Here is a 14,677-nt window from a genome sequence, read left to right as displayed (position 1 = left end):
CCATGGCAAACACAATATTAAAAAAACCCAAACATCTTTTCAACCTTCTATTAGAGATACTGAAAAGAAGGAAAAGCAGTTAAAGCCGCTGTTGACTGTGTCAGTGATATTTGGAAGGCATTAGGATACCAACTGGTAGAGAAAATGTATGCATACAACTAGGCATTTTTGCTTTAAAATATATAGAAAATAAAATTATTTAAATCGACAACAGAAAGACATCAGGACTGAACTAGGGATGTTATGGAGTATTAAGTCAAGCTTTCATTTGCAAAAATCAGTAGGAGCCACAAGTATGTAAAGAACAAATATGCAAAGTTATCACGGCTTGAAAAAAGGTCATACTACTTGGTAGACTTCATATTATGGGTGATCTCAATAGCGCACATCCCCCCAGTAACGTAGGATTATATAAATTTCGCTTTTAGAACAAAATTTGTGTGTCATTCACAAAGTAGTGGCAATAGAAATAGGGCAAGAGTCTGACTTAGCCTGCACACCCCTTAGGCTAATTAGACCTTGGGTACAGTGCAAAGGGGTAAGGTAACCTGCATACATTTGCTTTATAAGTGGACAGGAATCGGTGGAGCCGTGGCTATGCCTTCCAACATTCCAGTCAGCACAGCTGAGCTGGCGTGCTGGTGACTTGCTGCTGGCATAAGCCCTGCTGGTGCAAACAGGGGAACAGAGAGGGGATTGAGTCTCCATATAAGCTGCACCCATAGAATTCAGTCTAGACCCTAATAAACTGGTAGAACTGAGCTCAGCTTCATACAGTATTGGTAACGTAAAAGGTGTGTTTAGTCCATGAGAGTGTGCATTAGACTAAAAATAAAAATGTCCAACAGATTGGTGTCCCAGGAACTGTAAGGTCAAGCACTATAAAGCTAGCTCATTTTTCCTTCTTCACATCACACCATTGCAGGAAGACCCCAAGTGTTACAGAACATGGCAATATTGGCCACGCAAACCCACTAAAAGCAATTTGAGGAGGGTTCAGCTGTGCGGAGCAGGTCATATTGCCAATGCACAAACATTTCACAAGTGGTTTGGCAACTACATTATTAACAACAACAACAACATTGAGCCATAGGATAGAATTATGCTTTCAAATCAGGGAGCCAGAAAAGCCTTCTACATATCGTAATGTGCTGAATTTCAAGTCTCTGTTTGGGGGCCAATTCATATTGGTCCCATTGTTGATACTTATTTAGGGATTTAGGAATAGCTCATACCCTATGTTTGACAGTGACTAATACCATATCCTTCAGAAGGAGGCTCTAGGGTCCACATAATGCACAGGCAATTGCTTCCTAAATCCAGCCAGTTAGTTGAAGCAGAGGTTTCATATCCCCTTTTTCACTCTAATTTACTCTGCTCTATTCGGTCCCTGCGTCAGTGGACGTCAAGCCAGTCACTGTAGTGGACTGTTTAGCTCACCAAGCTGGTGTCACACTCTGGATTAAGTCACTACATAACAGCACATGCTCAGCATCTGATAGTGTTTCTTCTCTGAAGTCTCTCTGCAGCGCAAAACAAAAAGAAAAAGCCCAGAAAAGTCAATATGTAGGTATGGTGACCAATTCCACTCCAGTCCAGCTTCTCTCATGAAATGGAACCCGCAGTCCCTAGTTAGATAGAAGAGAGAAAAACTAGATCCCCTCTTATGCCACAATCCAGGTGGATAGCTCAGGGACCTAAGAGAGTACATCTACACTACAGCATAGCCGTGGCCGGCACAGGCCCGGAAACACTGTGCTGTAGGTTTTTTATTGCAGTGTAGATAACAGAGGTGCAGCAGTCTGGCCACATGCTATCAACTGTAAAATTGGGACCTAAAGTAGGATGGGAAGTGGAGGGACATTGTCCTGGTACAGAACAAATTCTATAATTATTAATGGAATTCAACCTCCCTCCCCTCCAATTTTCAGTTTTTCCTGGAGAAACACCTCCATCAAAAGAGCATAGGGTTTGGCAAAGGTACAAAACCCCATTATAGGCCAAAGAAAATGACAAGAAGTCTATACCCTAAATGCCTGAATTTCCAGCTCTGCATGAGTGATGCCCTGGCATCCTCCTCCCTCCTGTATGAATCAAAAGCAATCCTTGAAACCAGAGCCTTCTCAGAAACAGTGTTGTTTTAGTTTTGGGTAAGTAAATACACTCAAGGACTACTAATAATTCACATTTTTAGAACCCAGAGAAAGTAAGGTACTCCTGTGTTTTTCTGCCCTCCGGAGCACACCCAAGTAGATTTGATCTTTTATTGTAGAATCATTTATTTCTCTGAGTTATTAGAGGGCTTATAAAAAAAATGAACCAGTTTCCCCTTTCTGATTCTTCTCCTCATATTCCTAAACAATCGTTTGACTCTGAAAGTCTCTTTTCCTCCAGAAGAGACTCTTTTTCCTTCTGACTAGAAAAGCATTAAACCTTAACAGAAAGTGACCTTACTTCCCTCCACCCCCCAAAAAGGTTACATTCCTGTCAGTAAATAAAAATTAAAACTCCAGCACTGGCATTTAAGAAAGAAAATTCTCATTTCATCAGATAAACATTACTTGCCACTTCTGCAGTGAGCAGGTACCAAGGGAAAGCTCAATAAGATGTATTCTGTATGTCAACATGAGTTTTCAGAGTTCACTTGCCACATCTCAGGTACACATAGAGACACCCCTCTCCTGCAGTTATGGAGCAGTGGGCATGTTTCATTACCTGGATCACCACCTGGAAACCTCATGACATTCTTCTGAAAGTAACTAGCTGAAGCCAAAGAATAGGATGCTGATTTTCTGTTCATGGAGGTCACAGCACACCTTTATACTCTGTGTTGACGTGTAGCTACACCACCTAGGAGCAGGCCAGGTGATGTTCCTTTCTGCTCCTCCTTTGCTGCAATGAGGGAGTAAAGATACTTCACTGCTGTCTGTGAAGCAGCTGTGTGCACAGTCAGTTTCTCTTGCTGATAAGGAGGAGGATGGGATCAAGGCTCCTCCCACTTTCCATCTCCTTCCTTCCCATAGGATGGGGAGCGGCAGGTGAGTGGACGCTGCTATCTCCCGCAAAACAGTTACTCCCCAACTCTTACTTCTCTAGGTCCTCGACATGGTGACTACATACCCCCAAAAACAAGCATTAGGGAAGGAGCAGTTAAATGGAAGAGTAGAAGATCATCAAGGAAGGGTACTAAAATATCTTTAATACGGCTTTTCAGAACAAAAGCCTCGCTTGTCATATAGGAGAGGAACTAAGTCAGTGACACAAAGGGAGTGGCACAATGCAGCATAGTCTAGTCTCCGCTCCTTGCGGAATTTTATCCAGGAAACATGTTGGATTAAAAAGAGGCAGCTCTCTCCTTGATTGCTCTTTATTTCCTTTTTGTGGCTGAATCTCTAGGTAGAGCCTATGCTCCTGTCTGATGTCACTGGGACATTTGCAAACAATCTCAGCCTCTCCTGCTGCCATGAAACTGTATCATTCTGACACAGACCTATTACTGACACGCCCTTTAAAGCCAACACCAGGACACTGACGCTTATGTTTGTGATTTACTTACTGAGCACTTTCTGAAATTAATGGTCCCAAGCAGTAAGCATGCCGAGATACCAATCCATTGAGGGCGCTGCTAGCGGCTCATTTTTTAAGAGGAATGGATGGAAACTCCGACAACAGCTGAATTGGTTGAGGTTTGTTTGGTTTTGAAGTACTGTGTAATGCAGTCAGCATCCCATCCCCTGATTGCTTTGTCCAGGACTTTGCTCTCTTGTGCTGCACACGGTGCCTCTGTGGGGTGTGCCTCAAGCTATGGGCCAGAGCGCCAACAATTTCTGGACCAGATTCTTGGTGGGTGTAAAAACCAGTTCAGCTCCATGTACAGTAATGGATGACAAGAGGCTTAACTTGAATGATTTACACCCGCTGAGCATCTGGCTCTGTGTGACCAGCATCCTAAGTAACATACGCACACTGTACTTGCTACACCCAAACCCTGCCAGGGTGTTTGATCTGGGGGTAACTGGTAGATCTGTTTATTTGTTAGTGAATTTTAAGTGCTTGTTAGAACAAGACACTCCTAATCCAAAGTTGAGGAGTATAGAAAAAGAAAAAGAAAAAGAAAAAAACCACCAACCCCCCCGCAAACCCATATATACATACAACTGCTCACCAGATGTCTGTTTCTTCATACAAACCCCTGTGAAAAATTAAAATCCATCAGTAGGAAAAAATAATAAAAAGAGGAAATTCTGGAAACAAATATACAAGACAGAATCCCAGTTTCCAGGAGAATTTGAAGACTGAGGCTTCAAGGTTTGTCTAATTTCAAAGTGCTTAAAAGTCTTTTGTAAATACGCTGCGACTGGGATTTATTTTGAAGTTAACCGGACACGCTTCTGCAGTGTTTGTTTTCCTAGTCAAGGGCTGGAACGTTTCATGCCATCAAATCAGAGCAAGGGCTTGGGGATTCCAGGCAACATGGTGATGAACCGGATAGGGAGCTGTAGCTCGCGAAAGCTTATGCTCAAATAAATTTGTTAGTCTCTAAGGTGCCACAAGTCCTCCTTTTCTTTCTGTGGATAGGGTTATGTGTACCGCTGCCCTCTGTTGGCTAGAATCAGAACTGCTCCAGCGTACTCACATTCTCCTTTAGCTTAAGTGCCAGGGGTCTGTGCTTTTGGAGCACAAAATCGTGAGTTCTATTCCCACTTTCTCTATACAGTTTCAGTGGTGACACCTAAAAGATGCGTCTGGGTCTCAAATCGTTAGAATATGAGTTTCTTGAATGAAGGGCATCATAGCTCAAAAACCATGGTCCTGTCCAAAACAGCCTCTGACATGAACCACAATATGCTGTCAAGACAATAAAGAAACCGTCCCTATGGTAACTGGCAGCAAAAAAGCATTCCAACTGCAAAATAATTTGAAAGCCATTGTGCTGCTTAAAAAGGAACCAGTCATGACAAAGTTCCTAGATGGTCATGGATTTATTACACTTATAGTCTGCCTCTTTCTTGGGTAGGAATCATTAAGAGTCTCGTAAAAATAAAAAAAAAAGCTTAGAAGTCCAGCAGGAGTCGACTGATCTCTGCTGCAGCAGAATCATCAGCCTTTCTGCATCATAGCCAGTCTCCAAGCCAGCATTCTCATCTAGCTGATGCAGAAATTCTTGTTCTTTCATTTGTTTAATCCCATTTAGAGGATTTTAATGTCACTTTTACTAGTCTCTGTGCACACACAATTAACAGACTTTAACTAGTAATGCTGCTGCTGGGATACTGTCTGGCAACAGATGAAGTAATCACATAACTCCAGTTCTGGATCAGTTACATGGATTGCCCGGGGGCAGGAAGATTAGTTTCAAGATGCACTTCTGAATCTCCAAATCCTTCAGAATCTCAGTCCATTTTCTCTTGCTCAACCTTGCTTTCCTAAATGCAATCTTAGACGATCTTGGGAGTCTCTACACATGCCACCCTAGGGGGGTTTTACTTCAGACTCTATCTTCCTTGAAGCCTCCTGTCTAAAGATATTGAGACACTGCCATCCTTCCTTTCACTCCTTAAATGAAAGTGGGATTTTTGTCATAAATATACTCAGGAATGCCAGCTTCTATGGCTCACAAGTTATATGGTATTAGGCAATCCCAAACATTCAAAAGCGAGAGTCAGGTTCCCAAAATCATAAGACTGGTTTTAAAAAAGCACTAAATGATTTAAACATATAAAATGAGATATATATATATATATATATGAGTCTTTATTTATGTAAGGGGACTGTTGCCCCTTTACTAACATTCAGTGGGGGTGTTTTAGTTGCTAGCTTCCAGTACTAAAAGGGGAAGGGTCGATGGGAAATCAGGACCCTGACACTGACAGCCCCCAGGAACAATGGGGAGAGGCCAATGCTCCAGGTCAGCCTGAATGACAGGGCAGGCAGGCTAATCAGAAAGTCAGGAGGCCAAGGAGGTCCCAGACTCGTCCTCAGTACGAGCTGGATTTGCCTGAGTCAGATAGAGTGGGGCTGAGCTAAGGAGAAAGCAGGGGTCCAAGCTGAGCTGGGGAGCATAGCTGGGCCAGATCCAGAGAGAGCAGATCCTGTCCTGGGAGCAGAGCTGGAGCCCCAAAGCCAGAGGCACAGCCAAGAGAGAGCAAACTTGCCGTGGGAGCAGAGCTGCAGCAACCAGAGCCAGAGGGGCCAGAAAAGCAGCCCAGGAAGCAGGTCCGTGCTGGGAGCAGAGTCACAGAAGCAGCCTGCAGAGCAGACCTGTCCTGGGTTGCAGAGCTGCAGCAACCAGAGCCAGAGGGGCCAAAGAAGCAGCCCAGGGAGCTGGAGGCAGAGCAGCAGCAGCGCTGAGACAGAGTGGTGGGGCTGGAGCAGTCCGGAGCTGGGTGCGGTGAGCAGCTGGGGAAACCGAGGGGGACCCTGGGCAGCGGCCCCAGCACAGGGAGACGCCTCAGCCAAGAGGCTCTGCGGGCCAGGCTTGGATTGTAACCCCATCAGGACAGGGGCGACACTGGGAAGAAGGGTCCTACCACTTAGAGCCTGAGAGCGTGTGGCCACCACCAGAGCAAGTGTCCAACCCACAGCATCCCTGCAGCACAGCCAGGGCCTGAGCAGGCCTAGGACTAACAGACTGTGAACTGCCCGGACCTTCCAGAGACACTGTTTGTGAGGTTCCCTGCCACAGAGCGGGTCGATGTGTTTCCTTGAACCTTTCCCATTTTTCCTTATTCTTTTTCAAATTAATTGTTGATTAAATAACTTGCATTTGCTTTAAATTGTATGTAATGGTCAGTGGGTCAGAGAAGTGCCCAGTGCAGAGAGAGTACCCCAGAGAGGGGGACACCCTAGCCCCTGTCCTAGGTGACCACAGCAGGGTTGGGGGTCGAGCCCCCCAGGAATCCTGGGCCCAGCCTTATTGGGGTTTGTCATAAATATAAAGGGAAGGGTAAACCCCTTTGAAATCCCTCCTGGCCAGGGGAAAGCTCCTCTCACCTGTAAAGGGTTAAGAAGCTAAAGGTAACCTCGCTGGCACCTGACCAAAATGACCAATGAGGAGACAAGATACTTTCAAAAGCTGGGAGGAGGGAGAGAAACAAAGGGTTTGTGGGTCTGTCTGTAGTCGTCTTGGCTGGGGACAGAACAGGAATGGAGTCTTAGAACTTTTAGTAAGTAATCCAGCTAGGTATGTGTTAGATTATGATTTCTTTAAATGGCTGAGAAAAGAATTGTGCTGAATAGAATAACTATTTCTGTCTGTGTATCTTTTTTGTAACTTAAGGTTTTGCCTAGAGGGGTTCTCTATGTTTTTGAATCTAATTACCCTGTAAGATATATATACCATCCTGATTTTACAGGGGGGATTTCTTTATTTCTATTTACTTCTATTTTTTATTAAAAGTCTTCTTGTAAAACACTGAATGCTTTTTCATTGTTCTCAGATCCAAGGGTTTGGGTTTGTGGTCACCTATGCAAATTGGTGAGGCTTTTTATCCAACATTTCCCAGGAAAGGGGGAGTGCAAGTGTTGGGAGGATTGTTCATTGTTCTTAAGATCCAAGGGTCTGGGTCTGTAGTCACCTAGGCAAATTGGTGAGGCTTTTTACCAAACCTTGTCCAGGAAGTGGGGTGCAAGGTTTTGGGAAGTATTTTGGGGGGAAGGACGCGTCCAAACAGCTCTTCCCCAGTAACCAGTATTAGTTTGGTGGTGGTAGCGGCCATTCCAAGGATAACGGGGGTAATATTTTGTACCTTGGGGAAGTTTTGACCTAAGCTGGTAAAGATAAGCTTAGGAGGTTTTTTCATGCAGGTCCCCACATCTGTACCCTAGAGGTCAGAGTGGGGGAGGAACCTTGACATGGTGGCACAGTGGTGGGATTAACCTGAAATCATTTTGAGATCCAGTTGAGATTTTTTGAACTAGAAATACAGATTTTAAAAAGGAATTTTTAGGAAGTCCAGAAGGCAGCTTTGAAACTGAAAGCAGCTTGGTTTCTCTCTGCTTTGTGGCCAAGCAGAGACAAAAGGGGATTATCTTGTGAATTGCAGGTTTTCTTTGCCTGGAGGCAGGGTACTTAACTCCTGCAGGGAAATTCACAGTCTTCCAACCCAGAGGTTTTTTTTTTTCTTTTCTTCCTAAAAGTAAATAGGGGGTGTGTGCTCTACCCATTTGCCTGGAGACAAAAGTGGCAGGGTTTTTTTAGGATTTTGATTTTTTTTTTTTTTTTTTTTGTTTTACAAGGAGCACAGGTTTGAAAAGAAATTTTTTTTTTCTTTGGGCTGGGTAAGCAGTTTTCCAAGTAGTTGGAGGTTTTTTGCTTTAATTTGGGCCCAGAGGAGAGACAAGGGAATTGTCTTTTTCTGTAGGCTGACAATCACTATCAGAGAATAGGTATTCTATTGCAGCACAGCAAAATTTTACAGCCAAGTTTTGTTTGTTTATTTCTAAACCTCGGGTGTAAAGTTAGTTAAAAACAGAGAGGTTAGAATGGCCAAATCCTCAGCTCGACTACAGCTGGAATTAGCCAAATTTCAGGCTGAGGAAAAACAAAGGGAACATGAAAGACAGATAGAACTCATGTAGCTGAAGAAGGAACAAGAAAGGGAGGCAGAACAACACCAAGAGGCTGCCCACAAGAGGGAAATGGAGGCAAGGAAGCATGTGGAGGAGGAGAGGGAAAAAGAGAGGAAGCATGTGGAGGAGATGGAGAGGATAAAGGCCCAGCAGAATATACCAACAAACCCTAGCAATCCTTCTCCAGGTACCACTTCCCATCCCAGAAAGTTCCCCACCTACAAGGCAGGTGATGATACTGAGGCCTTCTTAGAAAACTTCGAAAGGGCCTGCCTTGGGTACAACATCTCTACTGACCAATACATGGTAGAGCTGAGGCCGCAGCTCAGTGGACCCTTAGCTGAGGTGGCAGCTGAAATGCCTAAAGAACACATGAACAAGTATGAACTGTTTAAATCCAAGGCGAGAGTCAGAATGGGGATAACACCCGAGCAGTCTCGTCGGAGGTTCAGAGCCCTAAGGTGGAAACCAGACATGTCATTTACCCGACATGCCTACCACATTGTAAAACATTGGGATGCCTGGATATCAGGAGCAAGTGTTGAATCTCCAGTAAATTTGCCCTTCCTAATGCAAATGGAACAATTCTTAGAGGGTGTTCCTGAGGAAATAGAAAGATACATCCTAGATGGGAAACCCAAAACTGTAATTGAGGCAGGAGAGATTGGAGCCAGATGGGTGGAGGTGGCAGAGAAGAAGAAAACTGGTCGCAGTTGGAGCGGAGACCAGAAGGGACCACCCCAGACCACACCCTATTACCGGGGGCCGCCCAAAGCCCCACCTACCTCCCAAAGAACCCTCCAGACCCCTTATCGTCCCACCACCCCGTTCTCCAGCAACCCTCCTCGCCCCAGTGACCCGTCAGCTGGACGATGTTTTAAGTGTAACGAGCTGGGGCATGTAAAGGCCAACTGCCCCAAGAACCCCAACAGATTACAGTTCATTGCACCGGAATCACACCAGAGGTCCACAGGCCCAGATACCTCCCAGATACCCTTGGAGCGGAGGGAAACTGTGAGTGTGGGCGGGAAGAAGGTCACCGCGTGGAGGGACACCGGAGCACAAGTGTCAGATATCCATGCTTCCTTAGTGGACCCCAATTTAATCAACCCAGAGATCCAAGTGACGATTCAACCCTTCAAGTCCAACTCTTTCAATTTGCCTACAGCCAAGTTGCCTGTCCAGTACAAGGGCTGGTCAGGAATGTGGACTTTTGCAGTCTATGATGATTATCCCATCCCCATGCTGTTGGGGGAAGACTTGGCCAATCATGTGAAGCAGGCCAAGAGGGTGGGAATGGTCACCCGCAACCAGGCTAAACAAGCCGTGAGGCCTAGCTCTGTTCCGGAAACTTCTATCAGGACCCAGTCAGAGGTGATGGACCTGGACCCCAGGCCAATGTCTGCAACAGCAGTAGTGGATCCAGTCCCAGAGACCCAGACGGAACCAGTCCCAGAACCGGAACCAGCCAAACAACCAACACCAGACCCCGTGTCAGCACTGAATCCAGTACTTGCAACCTCAACACCAGAGGGCCCCACCGAACCTGAACTGGCAGCAGCCGATAACCCTACACAAGAGGCTCAGCCGGAGCCTGAATCCCAACATAGTACACCAGCGGAGAGCGGTTCACAGTCAACAGAAACAGCTCCATCCCCTATATCGCTTCCAGAGGGACCAAGCCTAGGTCCACAATCCCATGAGGAACTGATGTCTCCAGCATCAAGGGAACAGTTCCAGACCGAACAGGAAGCAGATGAAAGCCTCCAGAGAGCTTGGACGGCGGCACGGAGCAACCCACCGCCTCTCAGCTCTTCTAATCGATCCAGGTTTGTTGTAGAAAGAGGACTTTTATACAAGGAAACTCTTTCTGGGGGACACCAGGAAGACTGGCATCCTCAGAGACAGTTGGTAGTTCCAACTAAATACCGGGCCAAGCTCTTGAGCTTAGCCCATGATCACCCTAGTGGCCATGCTGGGGTGAACAGGACCAAAGACCGTTTGGGGGGGTCATTCTACTGGGAGGGAATGGGCAAGGATGTTTCTACCTATGTCCAGTCTTGTGAGGTGTGCCAAAGAGTGGGAAAACCCCAAGACCAGGTCAAAGCTCCTCTCCAGCCACTCCCCATCATTGAAGTTCCATTTCAGCGAGTAGCTGTGGATATTCTGGGTCCTTTTCCGAAAAAGACACCCAGAGGAAAGCAGTACATACTGACTTTCATGGATTTTGCCACCCGATGGCCGGAAGCAGTAGCTCTAAGCAACACCAGGGCTAAAAGTGTGTGCCAGGCACTAGCAGACATTTTTGCCAGGGTAGGTTGGCCCTCCGACATCCTCACAGATGCAGGGACTAATTTCCTGGCAGGAACTATGAAAAACCTTTGGGAAGCTCATGGGGTAAATCACTTGGTTGCCACTCCTTACCATCATCAAACAAATGGCATGGTGGAGAAGTTTAATGGAACTTGGGGGGCCATGATACGTAAATTCGTAAATGAGCACTCCAATGATTGGGACCTAGTATTGCAGCAGTTGCTCTTTGCCTACAGAGCTGTACCACATCCCAGTTTAGGGTTTTCCCCATTTGAACTTGTATATGGCCGTGAGGTTAAGGGGCCATTGCAGTTGGTGAAGCAGCAATGGGAGGGATTTACACCTTCTCCAGGAACTAACATTCTGGACTTTGTAACCAACCTACAAAACACCCTCCGAACCTCTTTAGCCCTTGCTAGAGAAAACTTACAGGATGCTCAAAAAGAGCAAAAAGCCTGGTATGATAAACATGCCAGAGAGCGTTCCTTCAAAGTAGGAGACTAGGTCATGGTCTTAAAGGCGCTCCAGGCCCATAAAATGGAAGCATCGTGGGAAGGGCCATTCGTGGTCCAGGAGCGCCTGGGAGCTGTTAATTATCTCATAGCATTCCCCACCTCCAACCGAAAGCCTAAGGTGTATCATATTAATTCTCTAAAGCCCTTTTATTCCAGAGAATTAAAGGTTTGTCAGTTTACAGCCCAGGGAGGAGACGACGCTGAGTGGCCTGAAGGTGTCTACTACGAAGGGAAATGTGCTGGTGGTGTGGAAGAGGTGAACCTCTCCATGACCCTTGGGCATATGCAGCGACAGCAGATCCAGGAGCTGTGCACTAGCTACGCGCCAACGTTCTCAGCCACCCCAGGACTGACTGAACGGGCATACCACTCCATTGACACAGGTAATGCTCACCCAATTAGGGTCCACCCTTACCGGGTGTCTCCTCAAGCTAAAACTGCTATAGAACGGGAGATCCAGGATATGTTACAGATGGGTGTAATCCGCCCCTCTGAAAGTGCATGGGCATCTCCAGTGGTTCTAGTTCCCAAACCAGATGGGGAAATACGTTTTTGCGTGGACTACCGTAAGCTAAATGCTGTAACTCGCCCAGACAACTATCCCATGCCACGCACAGATGAACTATTAGAGAAACTGGGAAGGGCCCAGTTCATCTCTACCTTGGACTTAACCAAGGGGTACTGGCAGGTACCGCTAGATGAATCTGCCAAGGAAAGGTCAGCCTTCATCACACATCTCGGGCTGTATGAATTTAATGTACTCCCTTTCGGGCTGCGAAATGCACCCGCCACTTTCCAAAGACTTGTAGATGGTCTCCTAGCGGGATTAGGAGAATATGCAGTCGCCTACCTTGACGATGTGGCCATATTTTCGGATTCCTGGGCAGACCACCTGGAACATCTACAAAAAGTCCTTGAGCGCATAAGGGAGGCAGGACTAACTGTTAAGGCTAAGAAGTGTCAAATAGGCCTAAACAGAGTGACTTACCTTGGACACCAGGTGGGTCAAGGAACTATCAGCCCCCTACAGGCCAAAGTGGATGCTATCCAAAAGTGGCCTGTCCCAAAGTCAAAGAAACAGGTTCAATCCTTCTTAGGCTTGGCCGGTTATTACAGACGATTTGTACCGCACTACAGCCAAATCGCTGCCCCACTGACAGACCTAACCAAAAAGAAACAGCCAAATGCTGTTCAGTGGACCGGAAAGTGTCAGAAGGCCTTTAACAAGCTTAAAGCGACACTCATGTCTGACCCTGTACTAAGGGCCCCAGACTTTGACAAACCGTTCCTAGTAACCACAGATGCATCCGAGCGTGGTGTGGGAGCAGTTTTAATACAGAAAGGACCTGATCAAGAATTCCACCCTGTAGTGTTTCTCAGCAAAAAACTGTCTGAGAGGGAAAGCAACTGGTCAGTCACTGAAAAAGAATGTTATGCCATTGTCTACGCTCTGGAAAAGCTACGCCCATATGTTTGGGGACGGCGTTTCCACCTGCAAACCGACCATGCTGCACTAAAGTGGCTTCACACCGTCAAAGAAACCAACAGAAAACTTCTTCGGTGGAGTTTAGCTCTCCAAGATTTTGATTTCGACATCCAACACATCTCAGGAGCTTCTAACAAAGTTGCTGATGCACTCTCCCGTGAAAGTTTCCCAGAATCAACTGGTTAAAATCGTCCTTGAGATGTGGAAAATATTGTTAGTCTTTATGTACTTGGTAGTATATTTAGAGATGCATGTGTCTTATTAACTCTGTTTTCCTAGAGCTCCAGGAAGAAATCCCAGCCAGTGTTTCACCCTAGCTGAGATTTGGGGGGCGTGTCATAAATATAAAGGGAAGGGTAAACCCCTTTGAAATCCCTCCTGGCCAGGGGAAAGCTCCTCTCACCTGTAAAGGGTTAAGAAGCTAAAGGTAACCTCGCTGGCACCTGACCAAAATGACCAATGAGGAGACAAGATACTTTCAAAAGCTGGGAGGAGGGAGAGAAACAAAGGGTTTGTGGGTCTGTCTGTAGTCGTCTTGGCCGGGGACAGAACAGGAATGGAGTCTTAGAACTTTTAGTAAGTAATCTAGCTAGGTATGTGTTAGATTATGATTTCTTTAAATGGCTGAGAAAAGAATTGTGCTGAATAGAATAACTATTTCTGTCTGTGTATCTTTTTTGTAACTTAAGGTTTTGCCTAGAGGGGTTCTCTATGTTTTTGAATCTAATTACCCTGTAAGATATATATACCATCCTGATTTTACAGGGGGGATTTCTTTATTTCTATTTACTTCTATTTTTTATTAAAAGTCTTCTTGTAAAACACTGAATGCTTTTTCATTGTTCTCAGATCCAAGGGTTTGGGTTTGTGGTCACCTATGCAAATTGGTGAGGCTTTTTATCCAACATTTCCCAGGAAAGGGGGAGTGCAAGTGTTGGGAGGATTGTTCATTGTTCTTAAGATCCAAGGGTCTGGGTCTGTAGTCACCTAGGCAAATTGGTGAGGCTTTTTACCAAACCTTGTCCAGGAAGTGGGGTGCAAGGTTTTGGGAAGTATTTTGGGGGGAAGGACGCGTCCAAACAGCTCTTCCCCAGTAACCAGTATTAGTTTGGTGGTGGTAGCGGCCATTCCAAGGATAACGGGGGTAATATTTTGTACCTTGGGGAAGTTTTGACCTAAGCTGGTAAAGATAAGCTTAGGAGGTTTTTTCATGCAGGTCCCCACATCTGTACCCTAGAGTTCAGAGTGGGGGAGGAACCTTGACAGGGTTACAAAGACTCTGCCAGGCAGGAGAGTGGAAGGGGAGTCCTCAAGGGCAGGGAGGCCACTGGGTAAAGGAAGTGGGAGTGAGAACTCAGATCCTTTCGCTAGCCCACTTCACCGGGGTAGTGCAGAAGCCAGGAAAGTTCCTCACAATAGCGGGACTATTCCCCTGCTTACATTTACCTTCTAACTTTGAGCCTTTAGGATTCAAGTTTAAAAGCTTTTCTCTGCAACCTTGAAGGCTAAAGCCTTACTCTTAAAGAAAATGAAAGCTGAGATTCTCACATAAAATCATGGCTCCAGGGGCTGGGGTTTGATGTAAACAACAATACAATCATTGTAATTAGCAATGTTGAGCTACAAGTGAGTGAGCATCCGCTTTTCCTCTGACTCCCTGAAAAAGGAGGAAGAATGGAAGCAATTGACTCAGAGGCGTGCTTCTAAGTCAGAATGTTCTCTAGACCCACTGCTGGGACAGGGCACGGTTCCATGCCTCACTCAGAGACATGCACAACCAGGGCCTAGCCCT

General features: G+C 45.9%; 1 protein-coding gene and 1 long non-coding RNA gene across 4 annotated transcripts in view; one reads left to right on the top strand and one right to left on the bottom strand.

Moving 5' to 3' along the window:
* LOC311531721 overlaps window positions 1-14,677 on the bottom strand; it is a 612,131-nt gene that overhangs the window by 124,356 nt on the left and 473,098 nt on the right. The gene's annotated exons all lie outside the window — the stretch shown is intronic.
* LOC311531773 (uncharacterized protein) lies at window positions 8,627-11,728 on the top strand. Its single transcript, XM_084649474.1, has 2 exons — window positions 8,627-10,400; window positions 11,582-11,728. The coding sequence occupies exons 1-2, from the start codon at window positions 8,641-8,643 to the stop codon at window positions 11,601-11,603; spliced, it is 1,782 nt and encodes a 593-aa protein (XP_084505600.1). The 5' UTR covers window positions 8,627-8,640; the 3' UTR covers window positions 11,604-11,728.

This window comes from Lepidochelys olivacea, assembly GCF_965140295.1.
Source record: "Lepidochelys olivacea isolate rLepOli2 genome assembly, chromosome: 15".
Lineage (NCBI taxonomy): Eukaryota > Metazoa > Chordata > Testudines > Cheloniidae > Lepidochelys > Lepidochelys olivacea.
This window is presented reverse-complemented; position numbering and strand designations above follow the sequence as displayed.